General features: G+C 36.6%; 1 protein-coding gene across 1 annotated transcript in view; it reads left to right on the top strand.

Annotated features, from left to right (window-relative positions):
* Positions 1-25,670, top strand: part of LOC138700432 (neurotrimin-like) — an 886,160-nt gene that overhangs the window by 589,260 nt on the left and 271,230 nt on the right. Inside the window, exon 6 of the mRNA XM_069827048.1 lies at positions 13,832-14,125. Coding sequence (XP_069683149.1) covers positions 13,832-14,125 — 294 coding nt within the window. The remainder of the gene's footprint in view (positions 1-13,831; positions 14,126-25,670) is intronic.

Here is a 25,670-nt window from a genome sequence, read left to right as displayed (position 1 = left end):
TTCGTACTGGAGAATCGCTGTATACAAGTTGATAAGCAAAAAAATTTTTTTTTTCCATTTGACACCACCTATCATTTCTTAAAATTTGTCACAAACTAAGTCGAACACCAGTAAGTAAAAACTGAAATTTACTACAACAAAAGCCACTGGCGTAGCGCAGCTCAGAAGGTAGAACAGTGGACTCGATATCTGAAGCTACACTGGAGTGTGAGTTTGAATCCTGGTTGGGTTTCGAAGATTTTCGCAATAAATAAGGCGAGTGTAGATATCTCATACAGAATTCTCGGACTCATCTCGCCAAATACCAGCAATTCCATCAATAGATAGATTAACCTCGCAATTGATACAGCATCGTTAAATGACCAATAAAATACACTACAATAAATATTTTCAGGACAATGCCACCAAAACTAATTGAAGTAGTTTAGTATTACCTACATTCATCAATTTATAAAACGCCTTATCGGTATTATAGGCTACTGTACAACTAACAAGTTCATCAGAAAATTCGTCAGATAATATACGAAGCAAAACACAATTTTGTACTTCAAGCAATCCACACCTGTGAAATTGCAGTGTTAATATTCATGAGGAACTCCAATGCACCATATACTCGTACGTACTAAATGTGGATAAATAGCTCTGAACCAACAATGTACTGGACTGATGAGTGAGGCGTACAAGCGGACTGAGCATTTAGTTTTTTTAATACTACGAATAAAATCCTTCCGTCGACGTGATCATCCCCTTGCCTATAGACCTGCAATAAATAATAGCTTCATAAAATATAGTAGCCTATAAGGATTTAATATTTCCGATACACTTTTCTTACAAAAACATTATTTCTGCAGATGTGTAAGAAGTATAGTCTGGATCAGTTTACTTAGGTGAAACCTAACCATTTTTCCTCCATTACAAGCTATGCTAGTGGATTATGGTGATTTTCTAGTTTGAAGGTTGGATTTTCTTTTGTCAACTTCGTTTCGAATTTCGGTGCTGAGAAATACTACAACGAGGAGAGTTTTTTCAAAACTCAACATCTTCAAAATTTTGAAAAATGAGTTATATGTAGTTTCGTATATTTTAAAAGTAGATGAATCGATTGCTCTACACAGAATTAGTCAAATCTCAACATTTCATACATTAATAAGGAATTAAATATTGAGGGTTTTTGCAAAACTCAACATCTTGTGACACCGAGTTTTTTAAAAAAAACTCAACTTTATGTTAAAACAGTGTTTCCACTGATCATAAAAAAGTATAACAAGGATTTGTAATTTTTTTCCTTCAAATTTTATTACGGTATTAAGTTCTAAAGATTGGCAACAATGCTCAGCTGAAATATCTCTTACTTTGCTTTATTATTTCCACTATTGACTGTGAACATTCTGGACTGCTCATTTTAGTACAGAAGCAGTACTGCAAGATAGTAGTAGTGAGTATTCGTCTCCTATTCAAGAAATAGAACGTGGTCAAAAAGAAAAGGCGAAATTATGGAAATAATTCAAGCAAAAATAAGAGTCTAAAATATACTCAGGAAGTAGCAGGTGAGCCAGATATAGATTGTGCAAATCAAGCTTTCAGGTATAACTTCCTGTAAAGTTGATTGAATAATTTTTCCTTCGAAATTATTCAGATATAGATTGTTTTCATGCTTTGATGAGAGCGGAAGGCATAAAGAAAAGCAAATGTGAAGCAACATATCTAACCAAAAATTATATGCTGGAATTTCATTCAAAGCTGTTTGATAATGGTAAGGGCAAAATAGCACAGAAATTGTTTGTTTTAAAATCATTCGTGTAAACAAACTAGAGAAAAAACTGATGAGAAACAGACTAACTATGGCAGATATATTTCACTAAATTATTTTGTTCCAAAGGAGAATGGGAAAGAAGTCCAAATGTGTGCATCCACATTTAGAAAAATTACAGAAATGTCAGGCGACATGTTGAGACGAATAGGTAAAAAATATCTAAGAGGTGAAATGCTAAAAGAATATAGACGTGGAAGGAGGATTAATGAGCGGGATGAAGAAATTACAAGTGCTATAAAGAGGGACATACATAATTATCGATGTAGAGAGAGCCATTATGCTCGTAAGAAATGCTGTAGATCATACTTGCCTCCAGAACTAAGTATTAAGAAGCTTTGGGAGAGATTCTATCAAGGTCATATGAAAAAGTAACTTTTAAGATGCTCCCTATCCAAATATAAGTCCATTTTTACAAGTGCTTCAATCTGGGTTTTGTATACCCTCGCTCTGACACTTCTTCTAAATGTGCAGGGCCTCTTGTTAAAATGAGACATTTTTTATGACCTAAATGCAAAAAATAACCTGAGAACTGACTACAGATTTCACAAAAAGAGGGCTGAAAAATTTTTTGAATCTCTCAAGAGCAAAGAAAATAACACTAACACATGTATTTTCATTTTCAACAGAATCAGCGTCAACCAAAATTATCAGGGAGGGATATATTTTACTACCGCCAAGTCTGCCTTTACAATACTGTTATGGAAGTCAATGAAGGAGGTGATATCCACCGTTACACATGGCTTGAAACAGAAATAGTACGAGATGCTAATGAAGTTGCTTATGCAGTTCTGGACTATATTAAGAAACTAGAAGAGAAACTGGAAAAATCTATTGTGAAATATACATTGAGAATTCTTTCATATTCATGTCTATCACAAAACAAAAATTCAGTAATGATGAGTATGCTCTTGAGATTTTGTGACTCTTCCAAGGTATTCACTAAAATAAAACATCACTTTCCTGTTAGAGGGCACAGCTTCCTGCCACCCAATAGGGTATTTGGTGTCACTGAGAAGAACAGAAGAAATCATAGTGCCATCGCAGTACCATGAAATACTGAATCAACAGGTATGGTGCATGGTTCTGGGTAAAGATTGGTAAGTTTAGGATAAAAAAATCAAGTGCAAATAAAATTCTTAAACGGAAGCTGCTATTTAAGATGACGGAAGTGAAGTAAATCACATATCAGAAGAATGGGAGATGGGGGGGGGGGTCGACTGTAAAGTAAAGAACTTCTACTGTTGAAGTACTAAAAAGTGGCATCAGCAATTTGAGGGATATGGACAAATCTCTTCCAGTCAAGCCTAAAAATCACGTGAATACGAAGAATAGGGATGATGTGAAAAAACTAATAAAATATTTCGATACATGAACCGAAGAAGCAAAACATTCTACTCACAAGTATTACAAGATTTCCCGGAATCCAACCAAGAAAACAATGAAGCAGAATACCCAGAAGAACCTTTGTATAAATGGGATGTCTTGTGTTCTCAATGAAACAGAAGAAAAATTATTTATTAAAAAATTATGTATATTTTTTCATGAAGTTGTATATTTCAATTAGAAGATGTTCAGTTTTGATAAAAACTCACCAAATTCAATGCTATTTTCTGAGCTCTTGAACTAAGTAGATGATATAAGATGTAATTATCATAATTCAACTTGGAATATTTAAACCATGCGAATATTTTAATTTTTGTTTAAATGTTAAGGGAAAAATATATACAATAAAATGTGTTTCCTGAAAATTTTAGATTTTGAAAATGTTGAGTTTTGGAAAAACGGTCCTCATTACTGATAATGATTTTCTCTAACTGTTGTTGGCAGCTGTAAGAGTCGTTGACAGTAGTGAAACTTTTACTTACTTACTTACTTACAAATGGCTTTTAAGGAACCCGAAGGTTCATTGCCGCCCTCACATAAGCCCGCCATCGGTGCCTATCCTGTGCAAGATTAATCCAGTCTCTATCATCATATCCCACCTCCCTCAAATCCATTTTAATATTATCCTCCCATCTACGTCTCGGCCTCCCTAAAGGTCTTTTTCCCTCCGGTCTCCCAACTAACACTCTATACGCATTTCTGGATTCGCCCATACGTGCTGCATGCCCTGCCCATCTCAAACGTCTGGATTTATAAAATTAAAATTGTTCTAGAGTCCTGAGCCGATTACTGGAAGCTAATGAAATTTGAACATATTAATAATTAATTAATATCAGTATTAATATTATTGCATATAGTTATTTCATATGTTGCGTTGTGGTTACAATTTAATATTACAGTAGGATAAGTGTAAATAAATAGGCTGTAATATACGGTGTAATACATACACTTGGGTGATTGATAGGAATGCTATTTCATATTGTAATTAATTACTTTCATGTTTATATTTTTATTACAGTAATGCCAAAGAGAGAAAATAGCATAGCAGTGACTCCTCGAAAAAGGAAACCGTGTGTCATTCAGAGTACCCTTCAGGAATCTATAGTTCATATCTATAATTAATTGAAGAAAGATGATAATGAAGAAGGGATTATGCGCACAGAGACAGCAATTATAACTACAATATAACAGCAAAATTATTAGGAGTAAGTATTCTTAAGCATACATTTCAAAGCGGCATTCGGTTTTCGGAGTTCGTACTAACCAGTTCACGTGATCAAACAAAATACATTTTTAGGTTAGGTTTCGTGAATCATAAACTGTTTAGTCAATGCAATGAATTTCAATTTGTCAGGCAAAATAGATTTAATATTAGATCATATTAATCTACTAATTACCAACACAATGTGCGAGAGGCCCGGGAGGAAAATATACTTTTTCACAGATTATTGAACCATTTAGAAAACACCTCTCAATATAAAGGTGAGATGTGGTAAATAAATAAATAAGGAAGACTATTATTTATTATTATTATTATTATTATTATTATTATTATTATTATTATTGTATATGGCACTGTGATTTTACCCTCTTTGATGTTATCTGGTATCAGTTGGCAACACAGAAGAGACGACCAAATTAGCCTTTTAGGAACTGTTCTTACATGATCCTTACTATACGTCTGATGTAAACATGATAGTCTTTCAATTCTTGTATATTTAGGATTACAAGCTGAAACGTAACACATTCACCTATATAGGCTATTGTTATGTATTATCAATATCAGAAATGACCACCGGGCGTAGCTCAGTCTGCTAAGGCGCTTGCTTGCCGATCCGGAGTTGCGATCGGGCGCGCGTTGCTTTCCCGCTTAGGCTGGTTGGGTTTTTTTTCTAGGTTTCCACCAACCATAAGGCGAATGTCAGGTAATCTATGGCGAATCCTCGGCCTCATCTCGCCAAATACCACTTCGCTATCACCAATGCCATCGACACTAAATAACCTCGTAGTTGATACAGCGTCGTTAAATAACCTAGTTAAAAATACTATAAATGTATGAAAGAATTACTGTGAAATATAAGAATTAATTAGCACCCACATAATGGGTAGTTTTCTCCAGGAGCGAAGTAAATCCGTGTGTTCAGTGTCAAATAACTTCGTCCCTGATAGAGAACCCCGGAGAAAATATGAATACAATATCTTGGCCGCGCTGAATTTCGACACTGAATAATTTATACAGTTGAAATGTGTCGTTCAATAAAATACATCTACCAATGCTATTACTGCTACCTCTTTCACTACTTCATCGATGATTTTCGTAATTCTAGCGGAGTTTACCCAACTTCCATTTTCATCATAATCCTACCTGTTTCTTAACGAGAATACGAGGGTTGTAAGTAAGACTATCGTGAGACTAGACTCTACTTGAGATAACATAGGCTATCGTATTAACAACGAACAAACATACAGCGTTGAATTAGAATGAAATTCATTCTAAAATATATCTTTAAAAAGTGAATGATTTTAAGAAGATTTGACAAACATCTTAAGTCCATTAAAGAACATTTTTCAGGAGAGCAAAATAAATATTAATGTACATATTTTTGTATGATTCATGTGTATCCAAACCAATTCTCAATGATTTAATTTGTTTCAAATATCCCTTAACACATACGAAACATAATATAGTTCTATTATATTACGCCGCTGGACGTTGGTTGTTTTTAAATAGAGAACAATGACAGTATTAAATACTTTTCAAAAGACTCGGAAGGGAGCAAAGGAACTGATCACTCTACCCTATTATCTCCTGGTTTAGTTGCCTAATGAGTAAAGTTTCATTCCGTTTTTTGCCTGTTGACTAAATAATAAAAAAGATACAAAAATAAAAGCATATACAGTGGACTCTCCTAAGTTCAACTGAACAGAATTGAAATTTCGGTCCAATAAGGGTAGTGGGTGTGATAGGTGAAAGGAATACAAATTCTTATTGGTTATCCATCAACGAACACAGACTTGTGTATGCGTTTTTAGTACCACAGTGGGTTTCAACAGTTCCGTCTCACAAACGGCACAATTATCAAATAGAAAAAAAAAGTTCATTAATTTAAAATCAGCGATTAAACATGGATGCCTAATCAATAAAATATTCTGTTTTCCTTTAACAAAAGTATCACTACAAGACACAGAACCAATTCTCATTCAAATGGCAAACCCATTTCTTAATGCCCGTTTAGGAGTGTGTCTAACTCTCCTACGTAAGCAGTCGAACTATAGGATGTCGAACTTGTTTTCTGTCGAACTTAAGAGCTTCCACTGTGTCTAATAACAATGAAAATAGATGTACATATCAGCCAGAATCTCGGAGGGTATCAAATGAATATTGTACGGAAATGTATTATTTAATTTCGGAGAAAATGGGATACAATGTCTCGTTTATGATAAAGTTGTTATCACTGTGCATTTACTCGGAAGCCGTGCTCCTTCAGTGCTTTCAGCGTGTTTTTGTTCTGAAGTTTACCTAACATCTAAGCGCTCTTGACTTTCTTGTCTCGCCATAGTTACTGATAAAAAAACATCAATTTCAGTGGTTTAAAAGCGAATTACAGCAGTTAAGCAGTCAATGTAAACAGAACATTTACGAGGCAATAACAATATGGCTAGCAACAATGAAGTTAAACAATGCTCAGGGTTACAATTTGAATCCTTTTTGGAAAAGTCATTATTTATATTCCGAAGTAGGAAATGGAACATAGTATTTAGTTGGTGGAAAAGTTATTACAACTGTTAGAAAATTCCATTTAGAGCGCCATTATAAAACAGAACATGTTATTCAGTATGGCGATGTCGAAGGATTGGATCGTGAAGCCCTTCCGAATGCTCTTCGCAGTGATAAACTTGCGTGATTTATTTCACTTTGCACCATCGAAAGAACTCGCTTATCTTTAACCCAGTTTCACGTTTTATGGTACTACTTCGGCTGAGAAGCGGTTCCTCCTGCATAAAATATGTACGCCTTTTCTGTCTTGCACACTGAATTCACAAAGTACAGGAATGTGCCTATCTCTGGTGTGAAGAAACCAATTGATTGCATGCTGAAGATGTTCTCTTGACGTTTTGTTGTTTATTATTTAACATCAATGAGCCGTCTTCATTGGTCTAGCTGTTATACTGTAGTGGTCGCGGGTTCACACCGAGGGATTTATAAGGATATAAAATGCTTAGCATATTCTTTTTCGGGAGGGAAGTAAAGCAGGGAGGTCCATGGTATGATTCATGACATGTGAAGATCTCTGTCCGTAGTGCTTAAGCAAAACCTGTCAGTCATTTCTCGCCCACGCTAAATTTCTATAGTGACTAATCTATAGGCTAGCCTTTGAAGCGTATTTTAATGATAGAACGTCTAAGGGTTTGTCCTGCTGGAAAGGTCTTCCCGAAGGTTTTTGGACTGGTCTCTGCGCCCTGCTAGAAGGCCATACAGTTTTAATATGAAAATGTGTCATTATCCTTTCGACAGGACGCAATTCTTCTGTAAGCACTCTGGAAAGTAGAACGTTAAAGGCATACTTCACAGCAGATTATCTTAAATGAGTTGAAACATAATTTTAACCATTTTTATAACAAAGTATACTTTGAAAACTCTAATAACAACTATGGTATTCCTACATCTAATAATAAGTTTGGTAAAAAAGTAAATCCGTGGTGCTAGAGCCGATGAAGAGCCAAGACCGACTACCCGGCTGCTGGCCTCACGTCCACATGCCGAAACAGAGGTGGACCAGAATAAGTATGGTACTCTTATTAAAAATATAAAACATTTTACTATGCAAGACTCGGTTTTTCTTATTAATATGACCACCATTTTCAAAACTATTCCTTGATTTCTAAGTCATCATCCCTATTTTCTGAATTTGAAGACGACATTGAACTGTCGTCATCTGACGAGGAAGGAGCTGCATCTGTCTCATCGACCATTACCATCGATCACTACCCTAGGACAGAGTGGAGAAGGAAAGATCTCTAACGAGAAATTCCAAATTGTAGGCCATAGGAAGTTGAGATGAACTGTTACCTACTCTTCTATTCTTTTTCACTGAGTTTCTAGGAGAACCAATGTCACGGCACCTTCAACATACAAAACATATGCGAATTGGTAAAGTATTTTCGTTTCGTTTATTTTATTAAAATATGAAATATTTTGGCCTACATACTTAGAATAAAGAAGTAATATGGCAATCGAAATATTATAATCTTCTGCCTAATTAAAATAAAAAGATAAAATTGTTGCTAGTCTACTGCACTTAAGCAAAATTTATTGTTGGATTTCTTAAATGAAGAAAGAAAACGTTACCTGTTGATATTATGGATCTTGCTTGTAATTGGGGGGAGATTGGTAATTCTCCAGTCGACCGTTCTTCACCCATGCCATTGCTAAACCTTAAACCGTTTGATATCACTCTGGTTGTGGAGTCATCGATGTCCAATTTCACAATACCAAAATTATTTTATGTTACAACTAATGTCACAATATTTTCTACAGATTCCCATGCTCTACTTCATGTATTGTTGCTGTTTTACTTATGAAAATACCAGGCTGGAAGACACGTGGTCTCCTTTCTCAACAATGTCGCTCTCAATGCCACCATCATTCTTTTTTGTTTCCTTTTTTTTTTCCCCTGAAGCGAATTCTTGCGCTCATTCTATTTGTGGTTTCACCGATCCTGCTGGCAGGACTCAAAGGCCTCATAAACCTTTGAAAGTAGTAGGACACGTTGGAAGGAAAAAACTGGTACCACTAATAATTCCATTGCATACATCGCTGACCGGTAAAATATTGCACTAATCAAATTTCACTTTGTCACCAAATTATGAAATATGGAATTAAGATATGTTTCAGTACACAATTTAGCATGTAATGTAATAAACTGCACGGTTGGAAGCAAACTACACATTTTCCAGCCTTAATTTTAGTAGTAAAATCACCGTTTGGAATCTAACTGGACTAGCTTTTCGTATTTCCTGAATAATCAAATTTTTTGATAAAGCGCCGTTTGATTCTAGGCGACTCAATTGTTCTTCTTCTGACACATACAGTCAAGTGAGATGTACTGCTTGATAGTAGATATACATTTCAGCTCGAAGCTCAATCAGACAATCAGAGGTATAACAAGGTTACTAATTTCATCTCGGCGAGTATAGCCTACAACTGACCTTACAAATCTCATTTCGGCTGTCTCAATTTTCCTTTTATCTGATCTATTCAATGCCCAGTTTTGAGATCGGTATATCAGCATAGGTGAGCATTTATAACTATTTTTTTTATTTTAGTAGGTTATTTTACGACGCTTTATCAACAGCTCAGGTTATTTAGCGTCTGAATGAGATGAAGGTGATAATGCCGGTGAAGTAAGTCCGGGGTCCAGCACCGAAAGTTACCCAGCATTTGCTCATATTGGGTTGAGGGAAAACCCCGGAATAAACCTCAACCAAGTAACTTGCCCCAACCGGGAATCGAACCCGCGCCACCTGGTTTCGTGGCCAGACGCGCTGACCGTACTCCACAGGTGTGGACCAACATTTATAACTATGATATCGCACCATCTACCCTTAAGTACTAAATACGATATTCTGTCACTGATAAATTCGACCTTTTTACTGCTGATTTTATTTTTTTATGAACAAAGAATCCTGTTCCTAATCGGTCATTATTATTTCCTTCCCCATTACAACAAGTAATCTCCTATTTGTGATATGCCATTCCCATCTAACCTAACCTCTTGTACTTTCACGAAGTCTACTCTATATCTAGCTAGTTCTTTTGCTACTAATGTTACCCCTCCTGTTCTATAAAGACTAGTTACGTTCCAAGTACCAAGTCTCATAACATTACTCCTGTGGTCGTGCCAGAGAATCAGGCCCATTCCGAGGCGCATTGTTAGGTTTTGTAACAAGGTGTTTTTTACGGCGATGGGTTGTTAGCCCTTCGCCCAACCCCCAAGCTGGAGGACCACCTTTTATCGGCTGTCCACGACTGCTTATTCAATCTTTTGTCATCCAGCCTGCTGTCAAAAAATCTGAAAGTTAAAATTTATAAAACAGTTATATTACTGGTTGTTCTGTATGGTTGTGAAATTTGGACTCTCACTTTGAAAGAGGAACAAAGATTAAGGGTGTTTGAGAATAACATTCTTAGAAAAATATTTGGAACTAAGAGAGATGAAGTTACAGGAGAATGGAGAAAGTTACACAATGCAGAACTGAACGCATTGTATTCTTCGCCTGACATAATTAGGAACATTAAATCGAGATGTTTGAGATAGGCAGGGCATGTAGCACGTATGGACGAATCCAGAAATGCACATTGAGTGTTCGTTGGGAGGCCGGAGGGAAAAAGACCTTTGGGGAGGCCGAGACGTGGATGGGAGGATAATATTAAAATGGAGTTGAGAGAGGTAGGATATGATGATTGAGACTGGGTTAATCTTGCACAGGATAGGGACCGATAGCGGGCTAATGTGATGACGGCAATGAACCTGCGGGTTCCTTAAAAACCATTTGTAAGTAAGTAAGTAAGTATATCAGCATAGGTACTGCCATGACTTTGTAGTATTTAACCCAGATATGCCTGCATTTTTGTTTAAATTTTTTGATAAATTTATTATATTTGGTCTATATAGATTTGTTTTAATTGGTTATGCTCAGTTTCAAGCCATTACCACTTGTGGTTTGCATATGGGGCACCATCCTTCCAGAAGGATGTTAGGATAATGTGACATCATATACATTATATTTTGTCTATACACAGAATTTCAATAACTGAAGGGAATATTTATTTCAAAATTAGTAAATCTACAATATATTAACTGTACATAGTTAATTATTATATTACATGAATATAATTACTGTGGTACAAGCCAGGGTAATTATAATACAATAAAAGTCAATGCCCCAATTCTATTTTGTATGACAGCTGATAAAGCAGTCAACGTGAAGGGTTACATCACATTTGACACAAACTGTTGTAGCTTTTTTGCTGCACTTCCTACAGTTGAGTTGTTTCTTCTTGGATGTGTGTGGATCAATCGACAAACTTGCAACATAATGTTCCAAACCATCATACCTGGAGTCGATTTTTGCAGAACTGGACGGAAGACCTCGAATTGTAGTTGTTCTTTTCCTGGATTATAATATTGCTGTTGCAACACGAGTCCGAAATGACAAGTGGTCGAGACTCCCTCCATCCTTCCTATATAAGGCCCATGCATTTTGTTCAGCAACGTCAACTATATGGGCAATGATAGAAAAATACCACTTTTTCCCTCTTATCGATACTCTGTAGAGAGAAATGTTTTGATCCGCACGATCAGTTCCTCCCATATATTTGTTATAAGTGTTTATTAGGTGAGGTTGTGAGACTTGAATATTTTTCTTTTTTGTTTTTGAGAATCTTCCCACTTGGTGCAGAGGATAAAGAGTATCGAAGTTAGTGGCTACAGATACAATGCTGTTATCATGCCACCTTACTACAGAAATACCTGCATCTTTATCTGATCGTTGTTCAAAAGCTCCTCTCTTCTCCCTTTTTAGAGATTCAGGTGGAGGCAAATCACATGACTTGTCTATTCGGTTTCCTCGAATAGTTCCTGTTGCTTCTATTCCTCTTGCTTTCAGATCCGTTAGTAGGTCCATACTAGTAAACAGATTATCAAAAAATAATCTGTAAGGCACTCCGGGAAGAAGTTGGTCAGCGTAAGTCATGATAACACCGTATCCCATCCCCCTGTTCTCATATATTGTACTGCAAGTGCCGGCGGCTCCTTGATACGGTTCTAACCAAATTAGATACCCGTTGCTGGTACCTCCACACCAGAACTTATACCCGAACCTTATCGGTTTCCCTGAAATAGAATTATTTATATATATCAAGAACATGGGTTAGAAAATATATAATATTATGATATAAAAGATTCAGGATTACTATACCTCGTATAAATTGTTTGCATCCATGTCTGCCGTAATAGGGCACCATGCTCTCATCAACAGAATGGTTTTGCACATGTGGTGCAAAGCTCTTGAAGCGATCATTTATTTCATTCAAGAGTGGGCGGACTATTGCGAAACGATCATTCTTAACCAGGATATCATTATTACAAATATGAATATTTGAGAAAATATAATCAAATTTGTCTCGGGACATAGCATTATAGACCAGTTCATTGAAGGTATCTTTGTCTTTTTGCCAATACACTCTTCTTCGTGGAAGTACTACGTAACCACTTAAAAGGAGGATTCCAATGAAAATAGTTATCTGATCTGGAGTACACTCTCCTGCTTTATTCCTCTTCGCTGCATATTCGTTTGTAAACGTAGTTATCATTTCAATAACCTGTCTGTCAAAAAATTGTCTGAAATATTCCAGGGGAGTCTTTGTCTTCTCTACCGGAGCATCATACATAAGAGGCCACTCAGTTTCAGAAATTGGTAGATCATTTCTTGTCCAATTCCTGTTAGCTCCCTTATGCTTTGCGATGCCAGAAAGAACATTACGGCACTTAGGAGCAGGGGGAGAGGAATCAGAAACTTGCAGGCATGGCTCTGGTACTAATGACACCGTTTCTGTATTTTGCACATTATTTGTCAGACTAATTACGTTCTGATTTAGTTCTGCAAAACTGCTCAATTGACCAGGTGGAAGATTATCAATTTTCGGATCGTCCTCTGGGCCAGAATCTTCATCAGTTACGTCGTCATTGGCATTTAAAGGGGGCATTAGCGAAATATCTAATCCTGATTCAGGTATTTCATCACCACATGCATCGATTATGTCAAGTAGATCGTTCAAAGTTACTTTTTTTCTGGAAAAAAAAAGAAAGAAAAAATTGATGTCACATTATCCTAATATCCTTCTGGAAGGAGACTAAAAATTACAGCCATTTTTACAAAGTATATATTTAGTTATGTTTGCATATTTTACTTGTCTATGAAAAGTATATATTTTAAAGACTATGTCATAAATTTTAAAAGATTTTATGAAAAATGTTTAAAAATATGCTCACCCATCTATGTATAAGTCAGTGGAATTATCCATGTTCTTCTTTCACTGAATTTCACACACAATGAACACACTCACATATTCATTTCTGCCAAACGGTTCTTACATTGTTGCAATGTTTCAACCTCATCCTACAGAATATCAAGGGCAGCCAACAATCAAAGTACTATATACCATTGTTATACCTTGAAATTTCCCTTCATGTAATTACTCCTTCTGGAAGGGGTTTAGGATAATCTGGGTTAAGTTGTGTACGCTTTCCAGTCTTTCTTGCCAGAGACCGTTTTATTGCCTCACTCACATAGATCACGTTGGCCTGGGTGACGAAGTCGTGAATGTGCTGGCCTTCTGTGTCTGAGGTTGAGGGTTCGTTCCCGATCCAGATCGATGGCATTTAGGTGTACTTAAATGCGACAGGCTCATGTCAGTAGATTTACTAGCATGTAAAAGAACTCCTGCGGTGTGAAATCCCGGCACACCGGCGACGCTGATATTACCTCGTCAGTTGTGAGGATCGCTAAATAAAACATAATTTACAATTTACAACATAGATGATCTTCAAAAGGTGTTGTCTGTTTGTTCAGTTCCCCCGATGCTGTGGATCCCTCACCAGCTGGTGGGAGCACCCCTGGCGTACAGCGTGACTCTGGAATGCTTCACCGAAGCGCATCCTACGTCGCTGAACTACTGGACGAGAGAGGACGGCCACATGATCCACGAGAGTCGCAAGTACCGAGCCGAAAACACGGTTGGATCGCCTCCTTACAAGACGCACATGAAGCTCACCATCAGCAACATCCAGGAGCGCGACTACGGAACGTACAAGTGCGTGGCCAAGAACCCGCGCGGCGAGACGGACGGCACCATCAGGCTCTACAGTGAGTACTCCTATAGCTTTATCTGAACTAAACTATTATGATAATGTGTATTATATTCACAATGCTTGCGCAATGTTCTTATTTCGGTATGATACATTTTCAATCCTGTACCATATAATAATATATAAAGTAATAAAGTCTAGATAACGATAACGAAGGTGAAAATTATTATAAAATACGGAATAAATTAAAATTTTCGCTGTTTTCACTACGTGATCGAGGAATATGTAGGAAATATAATGTAGAATTGAATTATAAAACAACGTGAAACAGTGATTTAAATTTTTAAAATAATTTTGCGTCGTTTTACAGCTAAACTAGTTCTGTTGTACGGTAATTAACACATCTATTAACAGTGAAGAATACGAAAGAATATGAGCACCTCATAAATTTATTTTGACTCATATTAACCCCTTCAGACCTGATGTTCATTATAGTGTACATAGTTTCTTTTTTGGAATGTCTTCGATATCTTTAAATATTTTGAAAAATTCAGTGGGATAGAAATGGAGAATATTATTTTTGAAACATCTATACCTCAGTTTAAAATAAAATTTAAAATTTTGGGGCCACAGGAGTCAAAATTGTCCCCAAATTTTTATTTTCTGTGAAGACTTGATTTGGGAATTTTGGATTCCCAGAATGATTATGTGAGCAGTTTTTTTTTTTTTTCAGTTTTGTTTAATATAAATTCAGGTCTGAAGGGGTTAAGAATAAAATTAATAAGGAATTTAGGTCGTTGTATAGGCCTACTATAATGACAAATACAAGGAATAGACTGAATTAAAATAATACCGATAGTCAAAATAATTGAACATCATATAAACCAAAAATAGCACATAAAATATAGCGCCAAAATATCCGAAAAAGAAGTTTATTATCTCTATCAATCATACAGAAACGGTGCTTTAATTCGGTTCAGAATAACACAAACGGAATCAGGAAGCTTGAGAAACAGATTTTAGTTATTATTCTTTAGAACTCCCGGGCCGTGGCGTCGTGGCCTAAGGCATCCTGCCTAGGACTCGCGTTATTGAATGCGCTCTGGTTCGAATCCCCATAGGGAAAAAATTTTCTCATGAAATTTCGGCCAGTGTTTGGGACCGGTGCCCACCCAGCTTGAGCTACGAGCTACGATAGGTAGCGAAAATCCGGTTTCGCAAACCATCTATTACGGCTGGCTGATCATCGTGCTAACCACACGATACCTCCATTCTGGTTGGAAGATCGTCCATCTCTGCTTCGGCATGTGGACCTGAGGCCAGCAGCCGGCTGGTCGGTCTTGGTCCTTCACGGGCTGTAGCGCCACGGATTTACTTTTTACTTTAATTCTTTCACAAAAGAGGAATAATAATACAATTTACTTTGATATATTAATAAATTTAAGAAACGTGTAGGCTGTGTTTCTGACACGGACGCTGTCTTTTTGGCGTGATAAAGTCAAACAATAGCTACTTTCTCAAAATATACCTTTAATGTATGATTATTAGTGTTCAAGGAAAATTAAAAGTTAAATTAAACATTTTGGATTCGCCGTGAAATCTTCTCTGCTGATGACCCCATTTGGACATATACAGTAATCGTTGTGAGCAGTAGAAGGACCGGCAGCGCTCGTACCCGGCTAAGCGGTTTTCACGCGCTTAGCTTTCTTGCGTTCCTGCGCTTTTTCGTCCATTCAGCCTTGCTCATAGCGGACCTTTCCCGGGTTTCTTGATCCGCTCTATTGGTTTGAGCACGTTTTCTCAACTTTGACTTGGGGTGAATTGGCCATTGTAAAGCGATATTACCTAATTTTGAACTACATTTTATTTACACGCTTACAACATCCACACCAAAACTTCTGACTAAATATCACTATTTCTGCGAGAAAATAGGTTTATATAGCAAACTAATGCCGTTCATTGCATCTAAATCGGACAACGCGCATAATGAAGCGGTCTTCTCTAAATTGACTGTGCACCCGAAATTGTACTCCATTATCCACCTCCCATGTGCGACACCTCCCCAACCGATACACCTAGTCGCGTAGTGTAGTATATGACCCACACGTTCATACCTAAATTAATTAAATGCATCAGGAACTTTTTCTCATAAGAACGCTCCAGACTCCTAACGAATTTCGTTACGTCAACTTCTCTAGCCTATAGGCACCTATCGACAGACCGAATTAGAAGAAGTTATCGCGTCCAAAAGTAGTAGCCATAAGACATTTCCACTATAGGTAATGAAGGTCAAAATGAAGCGTTAAGACTCCCAGCTGTATAGACAGTTGGTATTATTAATTGCAGTAAGAATGTCACTTATACTTGCCCGTCTCCTTTATCCCCAAGGAAATACCGCTAGTTTTCAAGCTATTAAAGGCTGAGTAAACCCCAGGACAATGGTGAGGCCGGAAGGAGTATATTAATGGAGAAATTCCATAAATTCATCGGAAATCGAACCCACAACCTTCCGGCTTGAAGCGTTAAGGCCTTAACCGCGACGCTATCGCGAAACCTTATTGGTAAGGTGATAAACCAACCTCATTCACAGGACAATAACTCCTCTGTCAATTAGGTTTTTTTTCTATTTCGTTATTTTAACGACGCTGTATCAACTACTAGGTTATTTAACGTCGATGATATTGATGATAGCGGGATGGTGCGGAGGATTCACCTTACGGTTGGGGAAGACCTCGGAAAAAACCTAACCAGGTAATCAGCCCAAGCGTGGATCGAACCCGCACCCGAGCGCAACTTCAGACCGGCAAGCAAGCACCTTAACCGACTGAGCCACGCCGGTGGCTTCTATCAATTAAGTAAAACAACATTAGTCTAACAAGGTACATTCGCGAAGTGCCTGACTGATAATGGTATAAAATCAAATACGATGGAAAGTTCAGCTGTAATAAATGTTTATGATACAAATTATAGCAGCCCATAGTGCAATTATATAATGTTTATGAGCCTAGATAGGTATTAGTGTAATAATGAATACAGAAGGAAACTCATTTATAAATAATAATTATTCTACTAATTTTAGCTGTCCTTATATATATTTAACATGTTTGTGGGTGTTTATGTAGAAATCCATTGACAATAAGCACATTGGATGAATGATGCATATCTGCTGTTGGGAGTTGAGCAACTCGAATCTTCAGTGTCCCAGATAACATTGACAAGAAACTGGAAAAATAGCTTTCTTCCAGGCATGCTTAATAATATTAGTGAATATGGGGGATAAACACGTACGGTAACAACCACTCCACCTGGTGTAACTTTCCTTGTTCAACCGCTGGATGTATACTTTTTTCGTCATTGGTTAAAGTTCACTAAACGTTTTTGTGAGAGAGTTTTACTCGATAACATTGATGTTGACCTCCAGAGCCGTAACGCTACAATCAACCTGCATACACTTACCCATAATCATTTCAGTGCCCCCCCCCATATTCACTAATATGATTAAGTATGTCTGGAAGAAAGCTACTTTTCCAGTTGAATGTGATGCATTTGAAGGTGTTGCCAATGTTATCTGGACCACTGAAGATTCGAGATGCTCAACACCCAACTTCAGAAATGCATATTTCATCCAATGTGCTTATTGTCGTTTACATTTGTGCTTAACGAATTTATACAACAACACCCACAAACATGTTTAAGTATATGTAAGGACAGCTGAAATTAGAAGAATAATGATTTTTATTGCTGAGTTTCCTTCCGTGTTCATTATTATACCAATATCTATCTAGGCTCATAAACATTGTATAATTACCACTAAAGGCAGCTACAATTGGTACCATAAAATTGATTACAGCTGATATTTCCATCCTATTTGATTTTATACCATTATCAGTCAAGCACTTACGCGAATGTACGAGTACCTTGTAAGACAGAACTGCAGGCATCATGAAGGACGATGGATGGAACTACACGCCATAGTTTTGTACTTATCATTAGGGACTGTATTGTTCCAGGATGTAGGGAGATAGGGTTACTTGTTCATAGACTATATTGGCATGACGTCATGTTTCGCGCGCGACACAGGTACTATTAGGGAACATTATTTTGCATCTTGTTTGTGATTTAGTTGACATTCTATTCACGATTCAAAACAGGACCCCGCAGACTATTCACAATAAATTCTAGTCATAAATAATGATAAGACTGTGATCTTTCCTACAATTTGTTATTTATTCATTTGATTTATTTTTTCTGACAGAGTTAAGGCCTTAGAAATTCTCTTCCACTCAACAAGTATAAAAATACATACCAAATATAAATAAAAGCAATATGATAAACATTGGTAATTTCGTGTTAATTTCATGAAAATTAATTTAAAATGCAAATGTGTAAATATATCCTTATTCGGATTTTTTCCATTTGAAAGACGATAATTTGCTGTACAAATCTGGAGACAAAAAATATTGCACACGTTCTTGAACAAGTGCCAAAAACCACCTTTTTCAACTTAAGCTAAAAGGTTGGATATTTCGTGATAACCTTGGTAATTTCGTGATATTACATTGATAATTTCGTGAGTAGTAGAATAATTGTGGAAAAATTCATTAAAGTCAAATGAAATTCTCATTTAATGTTACAAGACTTCCAACATAGTAATGCCGTCTAATATTCATAGCAAGAAAACATAGAAATACATATCAACACAAAATAAGAATGAAATCAAAGTAAAAATTGAAATTGAAATAGGATCTTCTTTGCCCTGAAAGGGTGAACACTTTTATTACGGACTTTACTATAGCCTATATTACTAGAGTAACTCCAAAAAGTAATGCATATCATTTGTTTAAAAATCATATTTTTATCCTACAGCTTTGCTATTGTCACAGAATGTAGATGCATCCTTAAGGAACAAAATGTCACTTTTGCACATAATCCCCGTCCCTTTCAACTGCCTTACGTAACCTAGGAACGAGGGCTTGTAGACCAGCACGGTAAAAGTCTGGACCAACACGTCTGAGCCACTTTTTAGCAGCGTGCACAAGGGAGTCACCTTGTAACCTCGTTCCGCGAAGGGATCCTTCAGTTTACCAAAGAGATGGTAATCGCACGGTACCAGTTCAGGACTGTAAGGCGGATGTTTCAGTGTTGTCTATCCGAATTTCCTGATCTGGTCTGTGGTCTTGTGACTGACATATGGATGTGCGTTGTCGTGCAGTAGCAGAACATCCTGCTTCTCCCCATGTCGTCGAACACGACTCAGTCGAGCTTGAAGTTTCTTGAGAGTTACAACATACGCGTCAGAATTAATGGTGGTTCCGTGTGGCATGATGTTCACAAGCAAGAGACCTTCTGAATCGAAAAACACAGTAGCCATAACTTTTCCTGCCGAAGGTGTACTTTTGAATTTCTATTTCTTTGGTGATTTTGCATGATGCCACTCCATTGTCTGCCTCTGTCTCCGGTCCAAAATGGTGGAGCCATGTTTCATCATCTGTCACAATTCTTGCAAGTAAGTCATCTGGCACTTATCATGATAACAAATCAAACAGAAGCTACACTGAACCCATTGCGTCCCCCTTTTCTTTTTTGTTATCAGTTGACTTCGTGAAATTGCCACGAGAATCGCAAGGTTTACTGCGCACTCAGTATAGACTGTATGAGAAAGGGGCGTGCAAAGGATTGAGTATGCCTCTGATGTAAACACTGAGCAGTATACTGCGGTTACAATAAAACCTGTATCCTGCATTGAAGAAATATAATGAATGATCTTTGAAGTAGGACATGTCTAAACATGTAAATACACAATTATTTTATAGTGAGATATATGAACTCTTAAAATTTAATCTAAGATACTCACATCATTCTTGAATATGTGCATTGCAGTGAAGAGTTACGTACATTTTGAGCGACTGCAAAGTAATCTCCTCCGATGGTAACTTAAACAGTTTTTATATTGGGAAATGCACGTTTAACATTACACGATGTAATACGTGCATATTTGAAGAACGGAAAGTTACTACTTATTTAGTACACCAACTTCAAACGTCTTGTCATGACCTGATAGTATGTACATCATTTATAATACGAAGGTTGTGAATAGGCAGAATTTTTAGCAATAATGTTTCTCAACTCACATTTCACTTTTTCTGAAATTAGTGATTGTTATTTTGGATAACGGTTTGTGATACTTTATCCACTATATTAAGGGCTTATGAGAGTTGTAGTTTAGACGATTCTAACAGAATGCTGTTTTTGGACACGATTTTAAAATTAGAATCAATGAACAGAATATCTTCCAATAGCTGTTCAGAAGGCAATGAGTTTATAGCTGCAACAGCGGAATTGTCTGTCCTATCCAATGCATCAATTACCTTCATTATTTTGCTGTAATGTTCTGCATAATAATTAACAGCATCCAACCACGTTCCCCAACGGGTCAAGACTGGCTGCGGGGGTAAGGGTATTCCAGGGGCAATTATTTGGAACAGCAACACTCTCATAGTAGTATGTTTGATTGAATTCTTTCAGCATTGAACAAATGTTAAGCGTTGACTATTCCAACCACAGTAATGCAAAAACATGTGCTTACATAGGTATACATTAGGTGTAGCTGCTCTATCTATTTGGACCGGTCACATCTCTTAACATGAACTGCTTATACTACGCGACCGGGCGGTCGCTCACCTCCTCTATACTACCGTACATCGGCAACCTGATTGCATGCTGCGTGTGGCAATTCAACGAAGTCTAGTTATCACATATTATCTTCAGGTTTCTAGAATTCGTATTGTAATACAATTTTAAAATAGTATAAAATGTAACGCTTAATGCTCAACAAAATTTCGCCTGAAACAGCTAAGATTTCTATCAGAAAAGCGAAGCCTATATGGCGACTACAGATGTATCTAAAATTCCAAAAACATTTCCTAAAATTTCATTAAGATATAATAAACCTTTGTACCAAATATCAAATGGTTACCTTTAGTAATAAGCCTGTAATTTAATTACAAACATGCACAAAATTTGTATGCCTGAGAAGTCGACGCTAACTTGCTCTCTCCAAACATAAAAGCTCACTGAAACAGCTACAATAGTCACACAAAGCGTAGTTGTATGTTTGTGGAAACTGGACAACATGTGCAATCCTTTGGCGGGAATTTGAGTCTCGTAACACCATTGGTTAGTTCACGAAAGAGCAAAGAAAAAGTATCACGATATAACCACTGCCACGAAATTACCAATGTTTACCCTACTACAGAAAACGATGAAATAATAATAATAATAATAATAATAATAATAATAATAATAATAATAATAATAATAATAATAATAATCGTAATAATACTAATAATAAGAAGAAGAAGAACAAGAAGAAAAACAACAACAACAAAATGTACGTGTGTTTAGATACATGTAATACTGAGAGTTGAGCAATTACAATCCAGTGTTATATAAGATAATTTGGACCAAAAAAATTATTAACATAATGAAAAAAACCAAATAGGCTATTGAAAATAAAAATCATATTCTACAAGAGTAAAATTTGAAAAAGATCATATTCTAAAGACGAAACACATTTTTTTGACAATTGGCTTTTGAAAGTAGTCAACATATGACAGCCCTTTTATACTACGTACACAAGAATAATATATTAAACAGAGATCGTTTCGTATATGGATAAAACTGTGACAGAAGTTTAATACAAATTACTTACAATCTTACTTCACTTCATTGTTTCGTCAATTTGGACGGTGATCCAACGTCGTGGTAAGAGTAATATTTTGATTTCTGTGACGGTTAAATTTGTATGCCCAAATTAGAAATGCTCTTTCTTTTTTCTTTTACACGGAAGGGTCCGAAGACTAGTACTGCGGCTGAGGCTTATTGTGCTTACCACTACATTTCTGTGAATTATATTTGTCGCAGAACGAGGGCTCTCTTGTACATACTGTACACAGCACGCTGCACCGTGAACATAACTCGGATAAAGGTAATGATTAGGGAACGTATTCTGCCCAAGGCGTACGGAGATAAGGTTAGTTGTTCATACACTATATTCACGTGACGTCATATATGGCGAGTGCCATAGGTACTATCAGGTAACACTAGCACCTTGTTTGTTCTGCAGTTGACGTTGTATTCATGATTCAAAACTAGAACCTCGCACACTGTTCAAAATGTATCCTAGACCTAGTAATGAAGACTGATACTAAAAATGACCTTTCCTACAATTTAAATTATTTGTTTATTTATTTTATTGATTTTTTAATTGCAGAGTTAATGCCACGGCATGGCGCGTCCTCAGGTTGCGAATAGAGGAGACGGCCTCCAGATATGGAGGGTAGCTGGGAATATATTGAATAAGCAGTCGTAGACAGCCGATAAGGGGTGGTCCTGCAGCTTGGGGGTTGGGCGAAGGGCTAACAACCATCACCGTAAAAAAACAGCTTGTTACGAAACCTAACAGTAAGCCTCGGAATGGGACTGATTCTCCGGAACGACCACAGCAAAGGAAAAAGGTTATAAGATTTGGTACATGGAACGTAACTAGTCTTTATAGAACAGGAGGGGTAACATTAGTAGCAAAAGAACTAGCTAGATATAGACTTCGTGGGAGTACAAGAGGTTAGGTTAGATGGGAATGGCATATCACAAATAGGCGATTACTTATTGTATTATGGGGAAGGAAACGATAATCACCAGTTAGGAACAGGATTCTTTGTACATAAAAGAATAAAATCAGCAGTAAAAAAGGTCGAATTTATCAGAGAAAGGTTATCGTGTTTAGTACTTAAGGTAGATGAAATTATTGGGGATTAACAGTGTGATTTTAAGCGTAATAGATAGACTATTGATCAGATTTTTTGTATTCGACAGCTATTGGAGAAAAAATGGGAGTATAAAGGTACAGTACATCAGTTATTCATAGATTTCAAAAAGGCGTATGACTCAGTTAAGAGAGAAGTTTTATTTAATAATCTTATTGAATTTGGTATTCCCAAGAAATTAGTTCGATTAATTAAAATGTGTCTTCGTGAAACTTACAGCAGAGTCCGTATAGGCCCGGTTCTATCTGATTCTTTTCCAATTCACTGCGGACTAAAGCAGGGAGATGTACTATCACCTTTACTTTTTAACTTTGCTGTAGAATATGCCATTAGGAAAGTTCAGGTTAACACAGAGGGTTTGGAATTGAACGGGTTACTTCAGCTTCTTGTCTCTGCGGATGACGTGAATATGTTAGGAGAAAATCCACAAGCCATTAGGGAAAACGCGGAAATTCTAGTTGAAGCAAGTAAAGCGATAGGGTTGGAAGTAAATCCCGAAAAGACTAAGTATATGATTTTGTCTCGTGACCAGAATATTGTACGAAATGGAACTATAAACATTGGAGATTTATCCTTCGAAGAGGTGGAAAAATTCAAATATCTTGGAGCAACAGTAACAAATATAAATGACACTCGGGAGGAAATTAAACGGAGATTAAATATGGGAAATGCGTGTTATTATTCGGTTGAGAAGCTTTTGTCATCTAGTCTTCTTTCAAAAAGTCTGAAAGTTAGAATTTATAAAACAGTTATGTTACCGGTTATTCTGTATGGTTGTGAAACTTGGACTCTCACTTTGAGAGAGGAACAGAGATTAAGGGTGTTTGAGAATAAGGTTCTTAGAAAAATATTTGGGGCTAAAAGGGATGAAGTTACAGGAGAATGGAGAAAGTTACACAACGCAGAGCTGCACGCATTGTATACTACACCTGACATAATTAGGAACATAAAATCCAGACGTTTGAGATGGGCAGGACATGTAGCACGTATGGGCGAATCCAGAAATGCATATAGAGTGTTAGTTGGGAGGCTGGAGGGAAAAAGACCTTTGGGGAGGCCGAGACGTAGATGGGAAGATAATATTAAAATGGATTTGAGGGAGGTGGGATATGATGGTAGAGACTGGATTAATCTTTCTCAGGATAGGGACCAATGGCGGGCTTATGTGAGGGCGGCAATGAACCTCCGGGTTCCTTAAAAGCCAGTATGTAAGTAAGTAAGTAAGTAAGTAAGTAAGTAAGAGTTAATGCCATAAGACAATACATTTAATTTATACAGAATTTAAAGTATTAACTACTAGTTTACTATCTTACTACCACAGAAATCAAATAAAACATAGGGTAGAGTAGCATAAATCGCACCGCTTCCTAAATGGCACCATTGCTAGTTTAAAACAAGTTACTGTAATAGTGTGGCATATAGTGATATTGTTGCAATCTACCATATGAACTTGCAACATGTCACTTAATTTCTGCCACTTCTTTGTGTCTGCAGCGTGGTGATAGTGTATCTAATATAATCGCTTAGGTGGATGTATATTTAGCTAACATTTTGTAAATAAATAACTGATTTGTATGCAAAGGAATCCATAATCTTAAGATGTTATTGGTTAAAAGAAATATTAAAGAACATTTAACTTAGTAGGATTTTCGAACATATTGTGATTATAGGCTAGAATGAAGGAAATAATAAGTTATGACGTAGTTTCTCAATTCGCACCACTTTGTAGGTTCCTAATTCGCACCGGTGCGATATGAGCAACTGTAGCAATTCTAGCCGTACAAAAGAAGGCCCCAAAATTTTAACTGAACAAGGAATGCATCAGGTGAGTGCAATATCAAGTGGTGAAAAGGGCGTTAATACAACAAGTGCGTGTTGTACAAGTGTACCAGTTATTTTGTCCCACCCATAATAATTTTTATACATCAAACAATGCATCCTACATTATCAGCTGGTGCTCCTCCAGGATCGTTATTTGTCACCCAAACCTGCCATAGAAAAAAGTGCTGCTTCTGTATGTCCTCCTATACGACCTATTCCAAAAATTTAGAAGCTAGATTATCTCGGGAAAATGGTGTGCTCCTGTTTCAGTTTCCTCGTCATTATACTCATAGGCCCAGCCTTTAGATATTTCTATCTTCAAACCATTTCAGACAGCTATATCATGAAGCAGTTCTTAGGCGGCTTCGAGATAATCGCGGAGAAAAGGTGACGCAGTTTACAGTCTGAACTGTCTGGTGAAGCACATGACAAATGTGTAACAAAAAACTCATTCAGGAAGTTGAAATGTTAGGTAATTTATGCTCCATTTTTTCAATTTCATTTGAAGATGCGTTACTTTCTTTCATTAATTTCAATAAACTTTTAATTAGCATTTATTACATTATTCATATTAAATACTGTTCAATATGTTCAATATTAAAAGCTTCCCTTATCCTGTTCCCTGCAGATAAAGAGGTGCGATTTAAGAAACCGCAAGGTGCTATTTAGGAAACTAGTTGCCTAAATGGCACCACTGACAAGTGTTTTGAAAATGTCATTTTAATTAAAATATATTAAATAAAATTCAAGGATTCCTTTTTACATGAAAGCAAAATGTTCTGGGAATGTATCTCTGTAAAGGAATGCAGAAAATAAAAACTGTATTGTTCAATAAAAATTATAAATGCTGAAGTAGTGCAATATAGGCAACCTTACCCAAAAATCTAATCGATATGAATATCGTACTCGAAGACAAAAGTCAACTTTCCCATTGATTGAGCCTAAATATCATACAAG

This window comes from Periplaneta americana, chromosome 5, assembly GCF_040183065.1.
Source record: "Periplaneta americana isolate PAMFEO1 chromosome 5, P.americana_PAMFEO1_priV1, whole genome shotgun sequence".
NCBI lineage: Eukaryota > Metazoa > Arthropoda > Insecta > Blattodea > Blattidae > Periplaneta > Periplaneta americana.
Note: the sequence above shows the minus strand (reverse complement) of the source record. Positions and strands in the feature narration are given on the sequence as shown.